At 38.5% G+C, this 23,217-nt stretch overlaps 3 protein-coding genes across 3 annotated transcripts; 1 reads left to right on the plus strand and 2 right to left on the minus strand.

Moving 5' to 3' along the window:
- Positions 1-3,639: 3,639 nt before the first annotated feature.
- LOC5575843 (probable 26S proteasome non-ATPase regulatory subunit 3) lies at positions 3,640-5,414 on the minus strand. Its single transcript, XM_001662211.2, has one exon. The coding sequence runs from the start codon at positions 5,235-5,237 to the stop codon at positions 3,756-3,758; it is 1,482 nt and encodes a 493-aa protein (XP_001662261.1). The 5' UTR covers positions 5,238-5,414; the 3' UTR covers positions 3,640-3,755.
- Positions 5,415-8,799: 3,385 nt separating this feature from the next.
- LOC5579229 (calcium load-activated calcium channel) lies at positions 8,800-11,309 on the plus strand. The gene is made up of 4 exons (XM_001664259.2): positions 8,800-9,020; positions 9,094-9,171; positions 9,234-9,408; positions 9,853-11,309. Exons 1-4 carry the CDS (start codon positions 8,960-8,962, stop codon positions 10,088-10,090), a joined length of 552 nt encoding a protein of 183 aa, XP_001664309.1. The 5' UTR covers positions 8,800-8,959; the 3' UTR covers positions 10,091-11,309.
- Positions 11,295-21,565, minus strand: LOC5575852 (FAD-dependent oxidoreductase domain-containing protein 1). Its single transcript, XM_001662213.2, has 2 exons — positions 19,951-21,565; positions 11,295-11,477 (listed from the first exon to the last, which is right to left on the minus strand). The coding sequence occupies exons 1-2, from the start codon at positions 21,353-21,355 to the stop codon at positions 11,338-11,340; spliced, it is 1,545 nt and encodes a 514-aa protein (XP_001662263.2). The 5' UTR covers positions 21,356-21,565; the 3' UTR covers positions 11,295-11,337.
- Positions 21,566-23,217: the final 1,652 nt, after the last annotated feature.

The following is a 23,217-nucleotide window of genomic DNA, read 5'->3' on the forward strand; positions in this document are numbered from 1 at the left end:
CTAAATGGCTGAAGACGGTGTCCGTGTCTTTTTTTTTTTTTAATCAAAACAGTGCAGAGCCCTCACATTTAAGGTGACACCAGAGATCGTGTTATTTTCTCTATCTATAGAATCATAGTGATACATTTTTCGCATCGATATAGGATTGGTTCTTGGGATTTGCTTCTTGAAATGGATAGGGTGATTATGATGACGTCCCGTGCGGCCTTAATCTGAACACTTTTTAATTTGTACCCCGCTAATTTGCACATCGTTCAGATTAAAAATGGTTTAAACGTCATTCAGCTCATGGAACGGAGTACAGTCAACTTTCGTTCGTTGCACTAAACCTGCAGCCCACTTAGTGAAAGACTTTCACTAATCGGGCTGAGTTTCGAGCTGTCAAATAACATTGAACAAAAGAAAAACAGAGCTACCAACATTGATAAATTGCGTCTTATGTCAGAAAATGACGTTTGGCTTCGTTTTAGGTGGGCCATAGCCCAACTAACGGGAGCCCAATTAAAACGTAGCCCACTTAAAGATAGTGCAACGAACGAAATTCGGCTGTATAGTGAAATGGAACGCTGTGGAACAAAACACAGAATCAAAACAAAACAGCCAAAGGTAAGGTGACCAGACGTCCCGCGTTTCGCGGGACAACGCAATTTTCAACATGATATTACTTCGTCAAAACTAATTGTTTGACTAAACTGAGAAATTAGATCATGATTTAGACCTAAAATGTTTGTAGAATACACATCCAATACGAATCATGTTTAATTGGGAACGAGATCTGACAGGGTGTCCCGCGTTTCGCGGGACATATATGGTCGCTTTAGCCAAAGGGGTAACCAGAAGAACCCCGATGGTTTGCATGAGGTACCGCTCAAATTAGCGGGGGTGATGTAAGTTTTTTTAATGCTTTGACACATGAGATTATCCAGTTTCAGCCTTAATGGGCCCCACCTAACCAAGACTTTGTTTAATCTTTTGAATAGCAAGAATGCTTTAAATAAATTGTGCTGGAACAAAAGTTGTCAGCAATTACCTAAATTTATCTAAAGCTTGAGGCCTCAACTTCATTCCAATAACTACTTTACAATATTGAACTGAATTAGTTTATGCTGAAACTGATTGGCCACTGCCCTGTCGACGATGGATTCTCAATTGGTGAACAGATTTTTTTAGGACAACTGTTTTAATGTTACGTTAATGCATTTATTAAAAAGTAGATGTACCGAATATCATCAGAGGACCACGTTCTCAAACGATCGGTTACGGAACATGAGTCCGTTGCTCGATAAATACTTGTTTTTAATTATGAATCGTGGTTCACGGCTAACCAGCCGAGTGGAAGTTTAACAAATACCGAAAAGCTAAACATCATGTTCCGTAACCGGTCGTTTGAGAACGTCGCGACCCATTGGAAGCCCACACAATAGAAACCTCAGCCAGCGCAGTTGCTGGCTAGTGTAATGTGCTATTTCAATACCTAAAAATAATGCGCTCTCGGGCTTGGCATTGGATATATATAGAAAGCGTTGTGTTTGGATGGGCATCTAATTCTTCCGAAAGAGGTGCACTTTGCGAAAAAGGACCACGTGATTATTGAGCCGAAATCGAATTCAGGTTAACTTCTGCCACAGACAAACAGACGTAACACTTAGAACAAATTTCTTCAAAATCCATCTCGTGAGCATGTTCCAAAATGGTGTTTCGTGCAACAAGACCGGCAGATGGCGGTAGTGTGAAACGTCAAACGCGAACAAAAACGATGTACGTGCCTCTGGTTGTGAGATTTGTAACACAGCGAATTTAAAATGATCGTTAAATGAGTGGTCGATGGAAATTTCGGCAGTGTTACGTCTGTTTGTCTGTGCTTCTGCGTTCATGAGTCCTCTCATGGCGTAAAAGTAACGCGCACTAACTAGAGATCAGGGAGTCGTGAGTTCGATTCTCACTGAGCAGACGTGTAACTTTTTCGCAAAACTTCACATCAATTTGTCCATTTAATCCAATTGCAAACTATATGTAATATTTAGCTTTTCGGTAGTTGTTAAACTTCCACTCGACTGGTTAGCCGTAAACCACGATTCATAAAATAAAAACAAGTATTCCTTTCTTTGCCCAACGACCGTAACATTAAAACTCAATATAGATGACTTTTTCAATGGGGCTCTGCACAAACATTATTCTTTCTCTTTTACTCCTCCATGAATTTAGTAAACAATAAGGCCAGTAAATGTCAAACTTCCAAGCAAAATCAAAACAGAGCAGAACCCCATTGAGGTTCAATGAATCGCATCACATTACGGAGTAGCAACTACGAATGGATCATTGAAGGTAGTTGTTGTCAGTGCTCACCGCATCAAAACAAACGCGTCACTGTATATGGGACTTAACATTGTAACAGCATTGCTGTTCTGTCGAACACACAAGGCTACGGTGGCGCTATCTATGCTTTCCATAGCGGCCGTTTTGGTTATTTTAATGATCCATTGTACGGTCATCTATGCTCATGCTCAATGGACTAATGCACGTGTTCACGACTTTGACGTTTTAGCGATGCCGAATTCATTTGTTGCCATGGTCACGTAAATAACACGGCACCGCTCAAACGTTAGATAGTGAACACGTGCATTGGTCCATAGTTCATTTCACGGCGAAATTCTCTCTCTTTCGTTCTTCAACAAAACTTGAAAACAACGGTGTCAGTTCCTGTCAACTTTGACAGGTACTGGCACTGTTGTTTTCAGATTTCCCAAAAGAGAGAAAGAGAGCGATTTTGTGATGACGTCACCGTGCAATGGGCAATAGTGTGGGACAAAATTTAGATTCTCGCTCCAGTCCACTTTTTGGATTGCATTTAGATCCCATAACAACTGCAAAATTTCAGCTCGATCGGTGAAACCATATTTTAGCGCCAGCCGTTCAAAGTTTGTATGGGATTTACTACCTATGGGAAAACTTACTTTTGCAAAGAAAAATCGCCAGAGGTCGTCCATTGACCTTTAAAAAAATATGAACACGGATCTCGATTTTTTCACAAGCATCGGATTGCTTTGCGGTCTTCGGCAATGCTGTTCATCGTAGAAATCGAGATCTGTGTTCAGAATTTTTATAGAGGACAATGAGTTTTCCCATAGTAAATCCCATACAAACTTTGAACGGCTGGCGCTAAAATATAGTTTTACCGATCGAGCTGAAATTTTACACAGTAGTGATGGGACCTAATTTAAAATGCAATCCAAAAAGTGGACTGGAGCGAGAATCTAAATTTTTGACCTGACAAAAGGTTAATCCATCAGGTTTGCGTGTAAATAATAAAATACAAATACAAGATATCGAACCAAAAATTTCGAAATTGTTTGAAAAATAACGAAGTTATGTAAAGTTCACTCAGGGTCATATTTTATATCCTAAAGTCTGTTGCGTTTTAAACCTTGAAGGATTATCATTTTATTTGATTTGAATTCAAAAGAGCATAAGAACTGTTACTTTTAAGAACTTTTGAAATATAAGCCGCACCTTACTGTTGATACTGTTGAATGCTTAACGGAATTATCAATATTCTTCGAAAAAAGTTTCTATTCACGCCTTTTTACGGTAGCTAGATTCGATGATTGTGATATTTTTTCCAAACAAAACTATCACAAATTTCGATAAGTTTGTATTTTATTGTATTATCAATCATAAATTTAGGTAAATTCAAACGTACGCATAAGTATAATTCTTCCTCAACTTACAAAAGTGTGCCTCCCTTCCTTAGTGGCTTAGTAACCGTCATCGTCCTCCTCGGCCATCTCCTTAGCCAATTCCAGGTCTTGCTGTTCGCGTTCGCGACGTTCCTCGGCACTCTCCAGTTCCTTCCCGTAGGACTTCGGTGGATATCGCATGGCCTTCACGCTCTGGTTGTGCAAATCCAGGCAGAAAGTGATGCGTTGATGGAACGCCAGCTGCGGTTCACGGGTCGAGTAAATGTCCGTGCTTTCCTTGCTGCGCATGTATCCTTTCTCCGGGTCCAAAGTGGCCTCAATGACTCCGTCACGGATGGCCTTGGCCACGATAAATTCGGCATCCTCGTGCGAATCTAGTCCCAACTTACGGGCAATGTCCTGAGGGCTGATACGACTGTAGGACAGTCCAATCGAGCGGATAGCCGTTTTGATGACGTTATGACGGAGACGGATAATCAAAGTAAAAGTGTGATCCTGGCGGAACTGGTCGCCAAAATTTTCTAGGACTTCTCCGAAGCGTTGCAAATTTCCCATGCGAACGGCTTGAGTCAGCTGGAAGTATGGTCCTAAAGAACGGCGCAAGGCGGACTGTCGGAAGACCTGTCTCTCCGGAATATCTCCCAGGAGGAGCTCAACGACGATGACCAACTTTTGAACGGTTTGACGAAAACCAACGGCTGCTTGCTGGGGAGCTTTGCGCAGAGCTTGCACCAAATGCTTATGAGCAGCACTGTAATCCAACTTGGCAGCCTTTATGCGCCCCAAATAGTACAGGAAACGAGCCCATTCATTATTGCTAGCCGTTTCGGGGAAAACGGATTTGTTGACCAGTTTATCCGCCTGGTCATACAGCGAATAGTGTAAATAGTTGCGCAACAGACAGTTAATCAGCACCGCTTGGCCTTCGAAATCGTTCCTCAGCGTAGCAGTTCTCAGTCTCGAATGCAAGAATCCTCGAATGCTTTCCAAATCCCCATTCAGCTCAGCTACCCTTGAATGATAGAAGTAGCTCTTGGCAGCAATCAAATCCAAAGACCTTCTGTTCTGTCCAACGATTTTGGCCATCAAGTCCTGGGAACACTTGGCCGCCTTGGCCAGTTCATTCTTGTCCAAAAGTCTCACCAACAAAAGCAAATGGAAATAAGCGTCAACCTCGGGTAGGGGACTCTTGATAGCGGCCCTCGGTCTGGGCATCTCCGGTTCCTGCATTCCCTCCGGATAGTCCTCGATATACGCCATGATTCCCTCCCGTTCGGCCCCAGCTGGGAACAACTGCACAGCCAATGACCTCACCACCACCAAACTCAGCTTCCGGCGGGTGTTCGGAAGTGACCTCAGCACACGCAGAATAAACCTCGGTTCCTTACTGGCGACCGCTTTGTCGATCTGCCTTGCGTGTTCACGAATCTCCTGCACCGTCAGCAGTTCTGCGTCCTTTTTCGCTGCTTCCACATCTTCGGCACTCTCCATTTCCACATCCTGGATGGCCGGAGCAGGTTCCGCTGCTTGGGTTACCATTTTTAAACGTTCTAGGTTCACGAAAAATGGATGATTTTACAAAAATTTGCACCAATTTATTTGCACTGACCGCTCCGAGAGGCTTTTGTGTTTTCAACTTTACTTCACGCTGTCAAACAGATTTGTGTCGAGTCATGGAAATTCGAGCAGCTTGAAGGTGGCGGCGATGGTCCAACCGAGGTGAAAAGGAAAGGTGGGAACATTGTGGGGATACACGCAAAAAAAAAAATGAACGAATCCAACAGATTCCTCAATATTATGTTTTTAAATAAAGCATCTGTCAACTTTGTTCTGAAATAACTACTCGACTGTCAAAGCTCAAATGGGTCGACCGCGATGTTCAATTTAGGCTGTGAACCGTTTCACCAGTTCGTTTAACTATTTGTTAAAACTTGACATTTCAATAGTTATTTTACCCTCACATGGTTAAATTGAACATCGCAGTCGACCCATTTGAGCTTTGACAGTCGAGTAGTTATTTCAGAACAAAGTTGACAGATGGTTAGTTATTCTCAAATTCACGAGAGCAAAAAATAACCACAGACAAACAGACGTCACACTCTCATCATTGTCCATCGACCACCTTTTTAACGGTCGATTCAAAAATATGGTAGGTGGCCAATCCGTCACCCACAGCGCTCGCATCGTTTTTGTTCGTGTTTGACGTTTACACACTACCGCCATCTGTTGGCCTATCGGCCAAACGCACCGATTTTAGAATTGGGCGTACATGTCCTCGGTACTATGATTTTGATCGAGATTTGTTCTAAGTGTTACGTCTGTTTGTCTGTGAAATAACTTTTGAACTGTCAAGTTTAACCATGCTCCAGAGCAGGGTTATTTCTAACACGCAGCGAACTGGACTATCGAAATTCATACATTTTGCCTTATGAAAGATGAAACGATTATCGCAATACGAACGCTTTATGTATCGTTTTAGCATCACTCCACATCAAGGCGTTGATAGGCGCGGGATGTACGCACGAGCCTATCGATCGCAAGGTCCTTGGTTCGATTCCAGGCTGCCGCGGAAACTATTTTTGTTTTCAAATTTCGGTTTCATAAGGTAAATTTATGAATTTCAACCCGATTTCTTGTGGCGAATTTTCATAAGGGGTTCCTATGTTTATCGATAGTCCATTTGCCTGAGTGAACCGGGAGTTCTGTTTGATCTTTCGACCTTGACACTTGCTTTTGCCGGGGCGAGCGACGAGGGCTGGATCAAACATGTCACGCGTTGTTCTAGTAAGTGAAAAAGTGGCGTGATCGGTGAGTTCGGTTGGAGTAACTGAAAAAGTGCCGCGATCGGTTAGTTCTGTTTGATCCTTCGACCTTGACGCTTGCTCCTGGGCAGTGCGTCAAGAAAGCCCGAACAGTTTTTTTTATTCTTTTTGGGTCGCGCGCTTATTTTTTTTTTCCTGAGTGCTTTTTTATAGCCAAGCAAACGAGTGAAGCCGAAAGTGGATTGTGGCTGCTCAGTCAAGGATAACGGATCAATTGGTGAGCTCGTTTCATGCTATTATTTCTAATCTATAAAATATGTATGACTGCACATTCAATCGTTACAATGGTGGGATGTAAATATGATTTTTCAACAAACTATGGACGGTTCGTCACTGTGAGTGTCGACACAAACTCTGATTCATGATTTATTTATGTTTAACATTTTTTTTTCAGAACACCTTTTATATACCTTTATTTTTGTAATTAAAAAAACTTTGAATGGTTCGACACTACAAGTGTAGACTTGCGAAAGGTTCACTTTATTCAACAAACTTTGGATGGTTCGCCACTGTAAGTGTCGGCATAAGAATAAGAGTGTTCTATGATGTCCCAACCAATCGAGTTTTTTGTTTTTTTTTTCAAATGAGTAAAATATAATAACACATGCTTTCGTCCTGAAAGCTGTAGGAATGTTACATTTAGGTATTTGTTCAACAAACTTTAAATGGTTCGTCACCTCAAGTTTCGGCATAATTTTCCTCTACATAGAAATTGTTCATATCAAATGAAAATATTATATTTACGTATAAGCATGTATATATCTCACAAATCATTGTTTATCATGGTCTAATCGCTTATCAAAGTGAATCCTATGACCCAACGATCCTCCCCATTAACAAACATCCCTCCCAGTAACCTCTGTGGAGATGCAGAGGCAAACACGGTCTCCAAAAAGCAAAGGTTACACACTAACATTCCTTCCCCCGATCCCACCTGACTGCAAGGACGTGGCCGGCGCCGTTATTGACCCTGTATAAATAGAGGCACTGAATTATGCACACTGAAGAAGATTATGGCCAATCCCAGCCGAACTTCTAGTTGATTCTTTGTGCATTTTCACTGACTTCGGTCAATCACGGAATAGCAACCATTGATATGTGTAGTCAGTCTAAGCTAAGCTAAGCTAAGCTAAGTCCATTTGCCTGAGTGAACCGGAGGGGAAATACTATCGAGCTGTCAAATTTTAACTAAAAGTTAAACGAACTGGGTGAAACGGTTCACAGCCTTAACCATTTGAGGGGAAAAACTATCGAAATGTCAAATTTTAACTAAATTAAATTAAACTATAGATATCTCGCATACTCTGAGATAACGCCCTAAAAGCCATTGGTAGCCACGTGTGTAGCTCGTTGTTTCTGAGCAAAAGATAGAATAACCATCCAAATCAACATCACGGGCAGTTAGATAATGATGCTTTCTTTACCATAGCGTTGTTAAATAACATGAAACTCCATTCAAATGCTCAGAAACAACGAGCTACACACATGGTTACCAATGGCTTTTAGGGCGAGATCAGAAGTTATGCGAGATATAAATTAAACGAACTCTCGCGTAACAATTCTAAAGGGCCAATGATCAAATTGTAAACAAATCGGGTTTTGATACCATTCGATAGCATCTCCCAACACCCACAAACTATGCAAACAATGTCAACAAAATCATAAAACTTACCGTTATAAACTCGGTTTTCAAAACGGCCAATAACCACCTTTTTTCCAAATCATTTATTGGCCCCCGCTCGAAAAGGCCAATGATTGGTTCTCGCTCCATCAAGAGGGCCTACAATCGGAAAATTTCGCAAACTGTCATTGGCCTTAGCATGGTGAGAGGCCAATGACTCTCTCTTGCTCAATCATTGAAAACCGAAAAGGCCTAGCCTTGGGCCAAGCACTCTAATAAAATTATATTTTGGCCAATAAAAAAGGCCCATGCCTTGATGAAAATCGAAAATGGGCCAAGCATTTAAACTCATCAATTTTTCCACATTTTTGTTAGTTTTCAGAATAAAATCGATTATTAGCGTGTAGTAATAGTAAATCATCACTCAACTAGCAAGAAATCACATTAATTGATTTGAATACTGAAAAATAGGAATTGAAAATGTGGTGAATAATATTCAAATCGAATTTTCTGAAAGTCAACGATCTGAGGATTGGCCCTTTTGAATTGTTACGCGAGAACTGTTGAAACGGTTCACAGCCTAACAAATTTTGTCCCTGATATGAACTGCTCGAACTACATCACGTCAGAGAAACCTGCGCGTTTTGGCAACACTTGATTGAAAACGTCAAAAATCATCGTGACGTGAAATCGTGCCGTCAGATTGCAAAAAATCGGAAAATCCATCCGCAGAGCCTCGATATTTTTTATCTGCGGATTCAAAAATTTTGTATTTTGTCCTATAATTTGGACATTGTTAATTAAATTATTGTGCAAAAATGTGGTCCGACACTTTGCTGATCGTTTTCATATCCGTGTGCACAGCATTCCTCGGTGAAGGTACTTATCAATTGTCCTGCAGGTAAGGAGTTGTGGAAAATTGTCTCAATGTACAAATTTTTGTCCCGCACAGGATTAACCTGGCTGATGGTCTACCGGACAGAGAAGTACCAGAAACTGAAGGGCGAAGTTGAGAAACAGAGCAAGAAGTGTAAGTTTTGGTTAATGGCCTCTACACGTGATGTATGCTAACAATTTTTCATTCAATTGCAGTGGAGAAACGAAAGGAAACTCACGGCGATTCGCTGGACAAGTCGCACAAGAAGAAAATCGAACGCGATGAGGAGAAGCTCAAGAACAACAACCGGGATCTGTCGCTTGTCAAAATGAAGTCCATGTTTGCGACGGGTTTTGCCTTCACGGCACTGCTCAGCATGTTCAATAGCATGTAAGTTGCGTTTGGAAAATGGTTTCACTTAGGTATTCGCGGTGCTCCCTAGATCGTTATTATCGAAAAAAATCTCGATCTTATCTTAGTTCTTCAGCCGTTTCCTATGGCTAAGCTGCATGTCTGGGCAAAATTTTATTTTAGGTTCACTTATCAAAAGAAATCAGAGGAATTTAAACCGGTTTACATTCATCAGATGAATTGATGAAAATTCATCCTCTAAATTTGTGAAAAACTTTTATATCATATTATAAATTGTGCTTAAAACTCAAAACTCCACTTAACTTAAAAACGTGCCCTACGATTTCTTTAGCATCTTGCGCAAACATGCAGTTTAGTTAACGGAAAAGTGGTGAGCACACATCTGATGAAGATTTTTCTGATGATAACGGTCTAGAGAGCATTGTGATACTTTGATGTACATTTTACGATTTTTTCCCTTAGCTTCGACGGCCGCATAGTGGCTCGATTACCGTTCACTCCCATCTCCTGGATCCAGGGCCTGAGTCATCGCAACCTGCCCGGGGACGACTACACCGAGTGTTCCTTCATCTTCCTGTACATCCTGTGTACGATGTCCATTCGCCAGAACATTCAGAAGCTGCTGGGATTCGCCCCGTCGCGAGCGGCAAGCAAGCAAGCTGGTGGCCTCTTCGGACCCACTCCGGGACAGTTTAAATAGGAACGTAGCAGGTGGAGAGCGAGTAGCCAAATTCGATGTTTACTCATAATTTGTTATTTCGTTTGTGCTTGGTTTTAAGGACGACACGGGAAAGCCATTTAGATGATGTAAGTTTCGAGTTTAGTTCGTCTAAGATGAAAAAAATGAAAATTTATATTATGTAAATTCGAAATTTTCATCTTTTAGTGTGTGAAAATCTAGTAACTTATGCATCAATAATATCAGCCAGTAAAGTTACAATATAAGACAATACATTTGTAAATATTTACATTTCCCATACAAAATGGTCATCCTTATGGTGTTATTTGTAAGTTATTAATTGACCGATTTGAATGAAATTTTCACAGTTTTTCAGACATAGGTCTTTTTGCACTAAATTAAGTTGAGTATCTATTAACTATAAAAGTTTACAAAGTCGCTTTTTTGTCCAAAATAGACGAGATGAACAAGTTTGCCAAATACAGTTTTTGTGTGGGGCTTCCATATTTTCAGATAAGCCGTTTATAATTTTTGGTCCAAAATTTCACTATAGTCAAATTATTACTTTTAAACACGAAAAATGATTCAAAAATATTTGTTAAAATTGAAGTTACGTCTGACATGCATTCGGTCTATAAATACCTAATTGAGATACAGCCTACCGAAGTTGATCATTTTGTATGGAAAATCGAAAAATGATGTATTGTCCAATAATGTTCGTGTTCCTTGGAATATGGAGAATATGGAGGACCGAGCGTCCCGTGTCCCTTTAACTAGTAAAAATTCGGGAGCCACAGAACCAAAAAGTTAGACGTTTCACAATGTGAGAGAAATACTTCAGTTTTTGTTATGATTTGCCTGAGGCCAAACCACATCATCCTACTATTTATTAGACTAGATCAGAAGTTTTCTTCTCCTCACTTGGGTCTCGGAGCTCTGCTCAATCATTAAAGTTAACAATCATTCTCATATTGAAATGAAAATTTGGCCACCATAGGGCAACAATGTACATTTTATGTGTAGCAGTACAAGTAAATGCGAAGCGTAGCATTGTGCGATTTCGGCGTTTCAGCTAACAAACGTTAATTCAAGACGGTTCAGTTTCTTCGCAGTAATTTTGCTAACTCAGTTTCACTTAGCTGTGAGTAGTCGTTTATGGTATTTTTGTTCCGACTATCAGTTACCGCCAAATCGTTCAGAGCCACGGAAATAAAATACAATAAAGTAATTTAACGATAAAGATGTTTTAATCTACAGTTGTTTCTGTGTCACACAATGTTTGCTTCGAAAATGGGTTGATCCACTAGGATTCGGTCGAATCCAAACCTCGTCAGGTCAATCGTTCGGTACTCGCCATCAATGATCATCTCGGAAATCGCCCGCCCAACAGCTGGGGTTTGTTGAATGCCTTTTAATAGAAGAAAAAAATGTTATAACGTCGGTAATGGTTGAATGGTATTCCAGGGCTGGTAGCAGGTTTCTTTTAGAGACTTCGTCACTATTTTGATTAAAGACTCAAATTTAATCAAAATGGTTTCTAAAGTCATTTTTTCTCACCCTGCTTGGATTTCAAAATTTTAGAGGCTCCAGACAAACATCTAGAGACTATCACGTGTATATCCTTTATGAATTTCTTCTCATGTTCATCGTCGAAAAGCTTCAAGAAATCTTCAAATGATTCCTCCAGAGATTACTTCTGGAATACTTTCGGAAATGCTTTGGGGATCTGTTGAAAGATTTGTCCACCAATTCGTTAGTAAATATCTCAATGAATTTCTGGAGGTATCGCTGAAGGAATCTCTTGATTTATTCCTGAAGTAAAAAACCTAGTTGAAATCTTAACCCCTTGTTGCCTTCAACTTCTTTTATTGTCTTGGAGCTCTGAACAAAATTTGGTTCAATAAAAGTTGTAGGATATTGTCTAAATTTATCAAATTCGCAAAAAAAAGTTCTGATTGTAAATCAATAGTTATTAGTTTGTTTATCAATAGTTACAGTATTGGATCAACAATATCTACGTTACAATATCGAACCGAATCCTAAGGAACCAGTGGAGGTATCTCTGGTGAAGTTGCTGTTTGCTGAATTCTTGAAGATGTCCCAAACTTAACGGTAAAGCGATGGAAAAATCACAGAAAAAATCTTGGAGGACTTAGGGCTTTCTTGAAATACTTCTGACATTTAGAGGAACTCATGAAAAAGTAGTGGTAGAATCTTTGCAGTTATTTGTAATTATTTTTCTTAGAACACTTGCAGGTTAATCTTTTTAACGAATCTTGACCGAACTTCTGGGCGTAACTCCAGCAATTTTCAAGAGATGCTTAGAGGAATTTATTAATAATATCCACAGGGATTAATTTAAAAAATATTTCAGGGGCTATCTCAGAATGTTTTTCAGATAGTTTTCTACTGTTTTTTCCACCGATTTTTCTTTTTGTTATACTAGAAAATCTTCCAAATATTCCTATTTTTATTCAAAAAATCTTCAAAGATTAAAATAAATCAATTATAAATGAAAAAGAAAATATTCCTCATGAAGTACCACTAAAAAATTCTCCAAGAATGTCATCCAAGAATTATTCCTGTAGTTCTTCCGAACATTTTTCGAGTAATTTTCTAAGTACAATTTTCATGGATTTTTCAAAAGTTTCACACCAGTTGAAATTACAGCAATTATTCCTAAGATCATTCTTCAGGGATTCTATCCGATGATTTAAATTTCCAGGATTTTCCTATCGGCAAGATATTCTTCAGAGATTCGATTTGTTTGTTTCAAATTTATCAGCAATTTATCTTGGAAATCCTTCCATACTTCCACGAGAATCCAGGAGTTATTTCAGAGATGCTTGTGGAGGTTCATCACATGCCACTTTGGCACATACACAAGATTCATTAGAGGTTACCTTAACCGTTTCCTTCACACGACTTTGACCGACTATTTCTTTATACAAAAAAGCGTTTTATAAAAAGCGCTTGAACAAACAATGTTGCAAATGAGCCAAATTAGTCGAAATCAGTTTTAAAGAATGCGTTAATAATTTTACTATGAGACCCCAAGAAACATTTGCCTATTTTATAATCATTTATTAAGCAATTTTTCACAACTACATACTGAATAGTTGCTTTATTATATTACTTTGCAGCTGCTACGCACACATTGTTCAAGCAAATCTGGCGAAATTATTAAGCTTCTCATCATTTAGTGACTGTAATCATATATTGTAATGATGTTTATTCAGGTTTCACTCAGCTTAATAAGGTTTGATGATTTAACAACGCTAGTTTAACAAACAACATTATTGCAGTTTAATTCAGCATCATGTTTAACAACATTTTAACTATTTGCAAGTGAAGCCTTTGTTCAGGCGTTGTTCACACAAATTTGGAGAAGTTATAAAGCGTGTCGTTGTATATTGACTTAATTCTACAACTTCAAAATCGCTTTATAAGCATTCATCTCAGCTTTTATTCAACTGCCACAAAATTGATTGAAAACAAATAAATGATCAAAAATAGTCAACACTTTATACATCAAATGCAGTGTATACCTTTACCATGAATTAATAACCACACTTTTAATAATTACCTCAATACTGGATTCAAACTCGAGACCTTCCCATCGTCAGCGGTATACCTTGCCATCTGCGCCATCCTTGAATTCATATATCAGCCTTCCAGTGCCCAATATAAACCTCTTGTAGCTGATTATTGATCATGCTTGAGCTTCTATTCAACAATAACTAATCAACACGTGCTATGCTGATCAACAACTGAATAAGCGCATTACTTCTGCTGCTGTTCAGTACTGATGCGAGCTGAACTCAGTCGGCTATTTATAGCGCACAGTGAGAAAATTTATTTCAATGCTGGTCAAAAATAAAGTCTATTCACAAAGTAAAAGCAGTCTGAAATGATTAATCGAATTTCATAATAAGTTTTAACTTGTTAAAACTTTAATTGAATTGTTCATCTAACTATACTGAAATTCATTTATTAAATGTATAATATTTCTACTAAGTTAATATTTTAATTATTTGTCGTATTTTTTCTATCTATTAAACATTATACAAATATAAAATATATTTCAATCAATAATCCTATGTGAGAAGACTGATTCAAAATATTTTCTAAACATAATTGAATATTGTATTGAGAAAGCATCAGTTATTATTGTATCCAACATGTTTTTATATATTAGTAAGTTAGTGGCGAATTCGCCAAGGGCGAAAAGCCACTCAAATAAAAATAAATATTAATAATATTAGTAAGTTGAACATTGCAATACATTAGGAATACAACGCAATTTTTAGATATTTTGTCCATTTTTCGAAAATTTGGCTATGGTGTGACCTCTTTTGTAAGGCTTCTTTGTTGCTGAACAATGTGTTTAGTAATCGTTATTTTGGACTTCTTTGGATAACCTGCTCGGATGATATATCTATGTTGTATTAGGATTTTATGAAATAGCTATTCAGCTTTTGATCATGTTCATGATAAACATGGAACAGCTGAAGTGCGAAGCAACCGAAACTTTAGTTCGTCTCCTGTACATCTGTTTACACAATTATATTTGTTTGGTGGAATATTGGCAATTTAATAGAAGGAAAAATGACTTGTTCAACTCATTAGTAAAACAATTTTGACAAGTCGGCAGAGATTCTTTGGAGAAGTTTAATAAGTGTTGATTCTACTATTGTTCATTCCAATGAAAAATGTTGTACATTGACTTAAATTTGGATCTAAATACCATCTTCTCAGCTCTTTGTAGGGCATTTTTTCAGCTTCTTTTCACTTTCATGTAACTGTTGTTAAATTATTATTTATACTTCGATTATCATTAAACATGTTATGATTAGTAACTTTTTCCGATATCAATAACATCGCAGATGATGATCACTTCATGTGGAAAATTTAAATTTTGATATTTTTAATCCAATGTGATTCGAACTTTACCCTCGTTGATCCATTACGTCGCCATTACGTCCATTACGTTAATCCATCCATCGCATACACGTCTTGGATTTGATTTGAAAAACATTTGAAACATTTGAAAATAACATAAAAAGACATAATATGTTTTACTTGAATAAGATCATACTCATGTACTGTTATTCACATTGTTTATAAGTTTTACTAATCAAGCTGGTCAACATTTTAAGTATTAGACACTAAAACTTTTGTACGATTTGTTGTTAATCAAATGTTCAATATGCTACTAAAATGATTACTACAACCTATAGAAGCTTTTAATCAGTCAATTGTTAAACTTCTTATGTGTTGTAGAACAAAAGCTACTATATTTGCATTTTCGGAGGTTTATTCAGCTTTTATTCAAAACACAAACTGCAAGTGGAATAACAGCTTTTTTATGAGCGGAAATTAATTTTATTCAATTAATGATTCAACTAATAATTTGTTCAGCAATGGTTGCTGCTATGCAGCTTGTATTAAACACGTAAGTATCTTTAAAGCTACCAATTGTTCCTTGGGCAGTTAGTTGACTATGTACAGTACTGGACAGAATAAAGTACACATTTGCCGTTTTTCCATACAAAATAGTCAAGTTTGGAGATCTGAATTTCAGCTTCTAGTCAGGGGCCAAGTCTCCAGCATAAGTTTAAAAACTCACACCTTCCATAATACACCGGACCGGGGATTTTGGAGTATGGGAAGTAGGCAACGCAACATCTTTGACCAGAAGGTTCTTTAAGTTTTGCTTCTACTCTAGATTTCCACTACACGTATGAATTGAGCAAGATCAAAAGAAAATGAATCAGTCATACATATAGCGGTAGTGAAGTGTTTTGCCTAAGGATTTGAGAATGGAGGGATTTTGTGTGGTGTTTTGTAAATCGCTCTGTGGAACAAATGTGTTATTAGTTAAATAATAAGATAATCTGATTTACCTTTCAATTAGTGATAAGAATGATTATAAACATTTTATACTCATCTTTTTTTTTCGGCCATTACGCTGCCATGATAAGGGATGTTCGCCCTCTCCGTTAAATTGTTCCTCATGATATGGCGGGTTAGATATGAAAACAAGGATAAAGAGAGAAGGAATGTTAGTGATTGTTACATGCTTTATTGCAGTATTGGCCTACATTGAAGTCATACAAAATTCACTCTTTGGATTCTCACGATAACAATCCCTGAAACTAATGATGAACAATAAAAAATGAATCCGAAAGAGCGAAAACCTTGAAGTTTCAATGTAGGACAATTCAGCTTTATTGCATGTGAGAAGTTCTTGGTGATATTCTCACAACGGCGATTCAGAATGGTTCGACGGATGTAGATAAAAGATCATTATGATGAAATTAACGCGACGACATGTTAGTAAGCTCAGAACGATTATTGTATTTGCTACTATTAATTTAAATAGTTAAGCGAAGGGTCGGTTATTGTATATGACTGTTTAGATAAGCAAAAGTAAAGCACCTTGAACGCGAAGTAATGACCTTCTATCCCATCTTCAAGTGCTCCCCACAAGCACAACACTTCATTCTGGCACTTTAGAACATCCATGTTGTAACTTGTTCACACAAGAAATCTGCCACGACACATATGACCCTCTGTTAAAACAAATTTTCAACTTCTATTCATTTCTCTCGTCGCTCGCTTGCGATTCTATCCATCTTGTCATTTCATTACTTTCGTTACTCCCTTTCACTCTGAGTATAGGTATTGTTATTCACCGAAAAAAGCCAATAAATTTTCATAATAATAAAGTCATGCGGTGATTAAACCTTATAAATGAAGAGATCATTGTCATGGAGTTTCTCGGAAGCTTCATGGGACTTGTTTTCGAAGCCAAAGAGTGAATTTTGTATGACTTGAGTGTATGCCAATACTGCAATAGAGCATGTAACAATCACTAACATTTCTTCTCTCCTTGTCTGTTTTCATATCTAACCCGCCATTATTACGAGGAATAATTCATCGGGAGAGGCATGGCAGCTTAATGGCCGATAAAAGGATGAGTACCACGTTTCTGTAAACATTCTTATTACTAATTAAAAGGTAAATCAGATTAACTAATTATTTAACTAATAACAAATTTGTCCCACAGAGCTATTTACAAAACACCACACAAAATCTTTCCTTTCCAATTTCCTTGGGCAAAACACTTCACTACCGCTATATGTATGACTGATTCATGTTATATAGACCTTGCATTATTCATACGTGTAGTGGAAGTCTTGAGTAGAAGCAAAACTTAAAAAAAAACCAGGTCAAAGATGTTGCGATGCCTACTTCCTAAAAACTCCAAAACTCCCGGTGTATTATGGAAGGTGTGAGAACTTATGCAGGAGACTTGACCCTTGACCTCCTTGTACATCAATAATATAAAAAAAAGGTTTTCCAAACATTTCTCCAATACTTGCTGCAAATATGGAATTTCTAGAGGCATCTCTGGGGAAATAACTGATCAAAGGTGTTCAAAACGGGAAGCTTTGTTGATGATTCATAAATTGAATTGAAGTGAATGAAAATTGTGATTATTTTAGAGTTACTGTACATGTGCTGAAGCATTAGGTGCAGGAGCCTCATTGCTTGCAAGCGCACAGGTGCGCTGTACATTGTGAGACCTTTTTTGGTGCGCATCATTTTTCTTGAGATGTGTCTCACTGCGGTCTCATGTGCTCTGTCACATGTGCTGTTTAAAATTCAGCGCAATAATTTAAGTGACTACAAAAGTTATCAACGAGGATCGAAATTGTAACTCTCGGATCGCGAGTCATCGACCATATCATATAGACCATCTAGACACCTGTATAATGAGGCGAAAATAGTTGTAGAGGCTCTTCGTTACTAAGCAGTTATTTCACAACTTGGATACCGATGGCGAGCCGTAGCGCCGAGCAGCGCATGAGACGAGTCTCCCTGAGAGCACATCAGCTAGCGCGCTTTTAAAATTTTCGTGAGCCTCCGGCTAGCGCAGCACATTAGGATTCCGATGAGTCGAGATACAGTTTGGTTGGAGGCTCGTCAGTACATTTATGTGCTCCTGAGAAATATGTAACTCTAGATTATTTTGATATAACGAAGTATGAAGGTTTTTTTTTAGATTTATCGTTAATCCTGAGAATTATTCATCATTATCTAGTAGATAACCTATTTGTTGCAGACTTCAAGGTGTTTAGTTCATATTTTTTGCATTTAATCACTAGCCAACGAATGACTATTTATTCATCATTGAATAATCATAAAACAATGGCCTTGGAGATGCCTGAACGCTTTCAAGTACGTCAAACGGGGTGACTTGCAACACTTTTCAACTTCAATCAAACAAAACCATGATCTAAACGTAATCTAAAAATCTAAATTCCATGTAGAACTTTGAATGGTCGGCTCGCCTACAGAATGAGATGATAGAAAATTGAATCGAATTATTTTGTCATCTCAAAAGTCATCAAAAAGGTGAAATTTTTTAAATGTCCTTGTGCGGGGTGACTTGCAACACTCACTGCTAATTTAGTTTTTTCCAACAAAATGTTGATATTTTTTATTAGTCACACTTGTTAAGTATTGTTATTCATGTATTTAAAGCATTCGAACCAGTACACGGACATTTAGAATTCATTTTTGTAAGAAAATAATTGAGCTATTTTTGTATGGGAAAAAGAGGCGTTAAATCATCAAGGTCCAATATCTTAACTGAACAATATTTTTAACGAGTGTTTGTAGTTGATTGATGAATTATTACTCTTTTGATTATAAAGTAGACCTAACACAAAAAAAATTAACTTTTATAAAACTCTAAATTGCTTAGAAATAAAGTGTTGCAAGTCACCCCGCAGAGGTACATGTGTATAAAATTATTTTTATTAAAAAGTTGTTGCTACAATTTCGTAAAATAAAGTTATTAGTTATAGAAATAACTTGTAGAGTATTACTTTTGTACATCAAATCTATCTCATGTTTTCAGGTCACAATTTCGAACCTCCATCAAATATCAGTTTTCTAGACATTTAAAAGAATTATGTTTATTGTATGAACATATTTATAATAACAGTTTTAATCGTGGCCCCTACTTGAATTGTGAGTCACACGTATTGAAGCACCGATTTAAAACGAATTTTCTATTAAAAATTGTGTTTTATTGTGAAATTTAGTTGTAAATTACAATGTGTTGCAAGTCACCCCGCCGTTGCAAGTCACCCCGTTTGACGGTATCCAACGAATGTGTCATACACTTTAAAATGATTAGATTTACTCATGATTGAAGACCTGTTAAACTTAGGACTTGCTAGTAAAATTTCTGGGAGGAATTCCTGATATAATCTTTGAGGCAGTGTTGTTCAGACTCATTTCCCCGAAAATAACATTTTCCAAACTACGAAGCCACAAACTACTACAACCATGCTCTGTCCTCCTAAGATAGAAAAGCAGATGGTTAAGCTTGAGTACTGCACACAAAATCGATCAATTCTGATCCCAGAGAGCCACAATTCAAGTTTCGGTGAAATGAAATGAGTGAGTGAGTGAGTGCGAATCATTTCACCGAAACTTGAATTGCGGTCCACCGAGATCGAAACTGTCGGATCCCTTGTGCAACAATCAAGCCCAACCACCTCCCCCTCCATCTCAGGAATACAACGCACAGTTATAACAGTTCATGGCTTCACAATTCGAATTTCGGGGAAATGAGTCTGGTCAACACTGCTTTGAGGTAGTTTCTGTGGTTCTTATCAGAAAAAAAAACATGTTGAAGATATTCGAAACAAAATGCTTCGAGGAATTCCTTAGGAAGTCTGTAAAATAATCACTAAATGAGCTCTTTGAACAGTCAAACTATTATCTCCTGGTTCCTATTTGGTCTCTTTTTAGTCAGAAAAGACGTCTACCACTACCAGCTCCAAACTTCAGTTACTTACCATGTCCACTGAATCCGGTCGCAATGTACAAATTGTTGTAGTACGGATGCGGTCCAATGATCCCGTTTTCGTCGAACGTGTTGTACTCGTAGTATCCTGCCCATGCGCTTTTCACTTTGATTGCCTCGAAATCGGGAACCAATTTCGCCAAATTTGGCCATACGTTGCTATCGAAGTACGAGTAGTCCACATCCAAATTATCCACCGGAGGCTCTTCCGAAGGCAGTGGGCTTTTACCTGCCAAATAGTTGCCGCCCAAGCCATCTCTCCTGAAATAGGTTCCGGTGGGGTCAATCGTCAGTGGGGTATTGATTCCCGGACCGTTATCATTTTCGCATTGGTACACGTATACGTATCGTTTCCTTGGTTCCACTGGTAGGGGCACCGAGAGCATTCCCTTCCCCGTTCCAATGCGCGCCAGTTTGGCAACCTCCCCGGATTGAGCGCCGGTTGCAATTATTACGACGGAGAACTTTATGTCTCGAATTTCACCGTCCTTCATTTTTAGGTATGCCTTTTCGAGTCCTTCGTACTCTCCTGGATTTACTCCCTCGGCGAGGATATCCGGATGGGGTCGGAACTCAAAGCCCACCAGCTCGGCTTCCGTGTAGTGAGCGCCATACTCGATGGCACGCTTTTTGAATCCCGTTAGCAACGCCCACGGATCGAACCATCCTTCCTTTTCCAACCCGTGGCATCCAAGAGCGATTCCTTCGGTATTCATCCACGGAAATCGTTCTTTCAATCGGGCAGCCGTTAGTATTTCATTCTTGGCACCCAACGTGTTCTGTAACCTTGAATTCTCTTGAAGCTGTTCTGCTCCCTGTTCAGAGGCCAGCATCAAGTAGCCATAAGGGGTGAAGTTAACGGCCACATCATCCCCTAGATGCTCCTTAATATTCCTCATGAAATCGGCTCCGTACAAACTCATCTGGATGTTCTCCACGATGGAAAACTGCTGTCTCAATCCACCCACAGACAAACAGGTGGAAGCTTGCTGATAAGTGGAATCTTTCTCCACCACCACCACATTCAAACCGGACCGCGCTCGTTTCTTCAACCAGTAAGCAATCGAAGATCCAACGCCACCTCCCCCAATGATAAGTACGTCACAGTGGCTCTGGAAATCTTCTCTCCGGTATCGCTCCAGATAGTTATCCACGTCTTCCGAAGCCGTCTTCCCCTTAGGCAGAATGAATTTCTTAATCTTTTTCATGTCGTTGCCCAGAATCTTCATCGTCCGTGACACCGGATTTTCCAGATTGGCTTCCACTTGTTCCGGCTTAAAGCCCTGATCATCCTTCTTCTGTCCGGAGTCGGAACTGAACTTTCTCACCGCACTAGCACCCAGAGACCGCAGTCCACGCGGACGGATTAACGATAGATTTCGGCCCAAACGAAGCATTGTGCGTTGTTTCTGGCAAATACCGTAAAACAGACTGACAAGTTTTTCCACTCGTCGCAAATTGTATTAGCACTCTTTTATTCTGCTTATCTTATCAGTAAAAGCACCCTTGTTTAATATTTCATACGCCAACCAACCATCAGACGAGTATTATTTACCAGCTCCTTTTCTAACGACTATTTGCGTAGCTTATAGAAATATGCTCATTCATTTCGAGAGGGATTCGCGATAAGGGCCTATCTGACAAATCAATAACAATGAGAAAATAACCAATGAAGTTTTCATGTGCAATTTTTAATCCCAATTGGAGAAAATATACTCCAACTTTAACTATGTCACATTAATACACATTTCATAAACCTAGTTTCAAAATCCCCATCAATACCACACTCATCTCCTTCAATTTTCCTAGCTATTTCGTAATAAAAAAATATTATAAGGTTTCGCCTTAAACGCACTCATGAATGCCAGTATCGCCCAATGTTATGAGCCTGTAATCGATATTATTTTCAGTGTCGCCTATTACTTTTGCGCCGTGTTTTCATTCTGGTTTCAATTAAGCCCGCCATGTACGCCTTGTTTAGTTTTTGTTTGCAGTGTCGCCGTTTACTCTCGCCGTGTTTTGATTTTGATTTCATATGCGCCCATCACTTTGATAAACAAAAACACAGGCGTAATCAATACAGTGTGTAGTTTTGCATGAGGTGAAGTTTCGTCTTCTACAAATTTGCGTTTTTTGAATAGTTCAATTATCGAAAGGGGAAAAGTTCAAGTGCAGTGAATAGACAATCAGGCTACAACTTCACCGCTATAGTTTCTTAAATTGTGTACATTTTGTCAGTTTCGCCTAATTCGCGAATCTTTCTAGATTTCTTTTCCAATGGCACTCCGGAAATGCGGGAATCTGTAATAAAATTAGGAAATGATTCGGAAGTTCCACTTACATCAATACCGAACATGTACCGTATTATATAACCCACTGCCCAAACTAAAAGTAGAGTTTAAACCTTAATATTTATATTACACTTTTTATAAACTTCTTCTTGGACAACTAAACTAATTTTTAAAACACTTCTAGAAAGATTCGCGAATTAGGCGAAACTGACAAAATGTACACAATTTAAGAAACTATAGCGGTGAAGTTGTAGCCTGATTGTCTATTCACTGCACTTGAACTTTTCCCCTTTCGATAATTGAACTATTCAAAAAACGCAAATTTGTAGAAGACGAAACTTCACCTCATGCAAAACTACACACTGTATTGATTACGCCTGTGTTTTTGTTTATCAAAGTGATGGGCGCATATGAAATCAAAATCAAAACACGGCGAGAGTAAACGGCGACACTGCAAACAAAAACTAAACAAGGCGTACATGGCGGGCTTAATTGAAACCAGAATGAAAACACGGCGCAAAAGTAATAGGCGACACTGAAAATAATATCGATTACAGGCTCATAACATTGGGCGATACTGGCATTCATGAGTGCGTTTAAGGCGAAACCTTATAATATTTTTTTATTACGAAATAGCTAGGAAAATTGAAGGAGATGAGTGTGGTATTGATGGGGATTTTGAAACTAGGTTTATGAAATGTGTATTAATGTGACATAGTTAAAGTTGGAGTATATTTTCTCCAATTGGGATTAAAAATTGCACATGAAAACTTCATTGGTTATTTTCTCATTGTTATTGATTTGTCAGATAGGCCCTTATCGCGAATCCCTCTCGGACTTTTAATTCATTACATTCCTAGTTTTTACACAATCGATGGTAAAGATAGCCCGGTTATTCGTAAAACGTACCATCTGTTTGTAAACATTAGCTGTGTTCAACGAGCTGCTCGAACTTGGTTGCAACCACT

Source organism: Aedes aegypti, chromosome 2 (assembly GCF_002204515.2).
Source record: "Aedes aegypti strain LVP_AGWG chromosome 2, AaegL5.0 Primary Assembly, whole genome shotgun sequence".
Classification (NCBI taxonomy): domain Eukaryota; kingdom Metazoa; phylum Arthropoda; class Insecta; order Diptera; family Culicidae; genus Aedes; species Aedes aegypti.

What these genes read in the sequence shown, in the direction of transcription:
- LOC5575843 (XM_001662211.2), bottom strand. Translation starts at nt 5,237, where the DNA reads ATGGTAACCCAAGCAGCGGAACCTGCTCCGGCCATCCAGGATGTGGAA.
- LOC5579229 (XM_001664259.2), top strand. Translation starts at nt 8,960, where the DNA reads ATGTGGTCCGACACTTTGCTGATCGTTTTCATATCCGTGTGCACAGCA. An exon ending in TGAGAAACAGAGCAAGAAGT is followed by an intron (nt 9,172 to 9,233) that starts GTAAGTTTTGGT and finishes ATTCAATTGCAG; the next exon opens with TGGAGAAACGAAAGGAAACT. An exon ending in CTCAGCATGTTCAATAGCAT is followed by an intron (nt 9,409 to 9,852) that starts GTAAGTTGCGTT and finishes TTTTTCCCTTAG; the next exon opens with CTTCGACGGCCGCATAGTGG.
- LOC5575852 (XM_001662213.2), bottom strand. Translation starts at nt 21,355, where the DNA reads ATGCTTCGTTTGGGCCGAAATCTATCGTTAATCCGTCCGCGTGGACTG. An exon ending in GACCGGATTCAGTGGACATG is followed by an intron (nt 11,478 to 19,950) that starts GTAAGTAACTGA and finishes TTCTATTAAAAG; the next exon opens with GCATTCAACAAACCCCAGCT.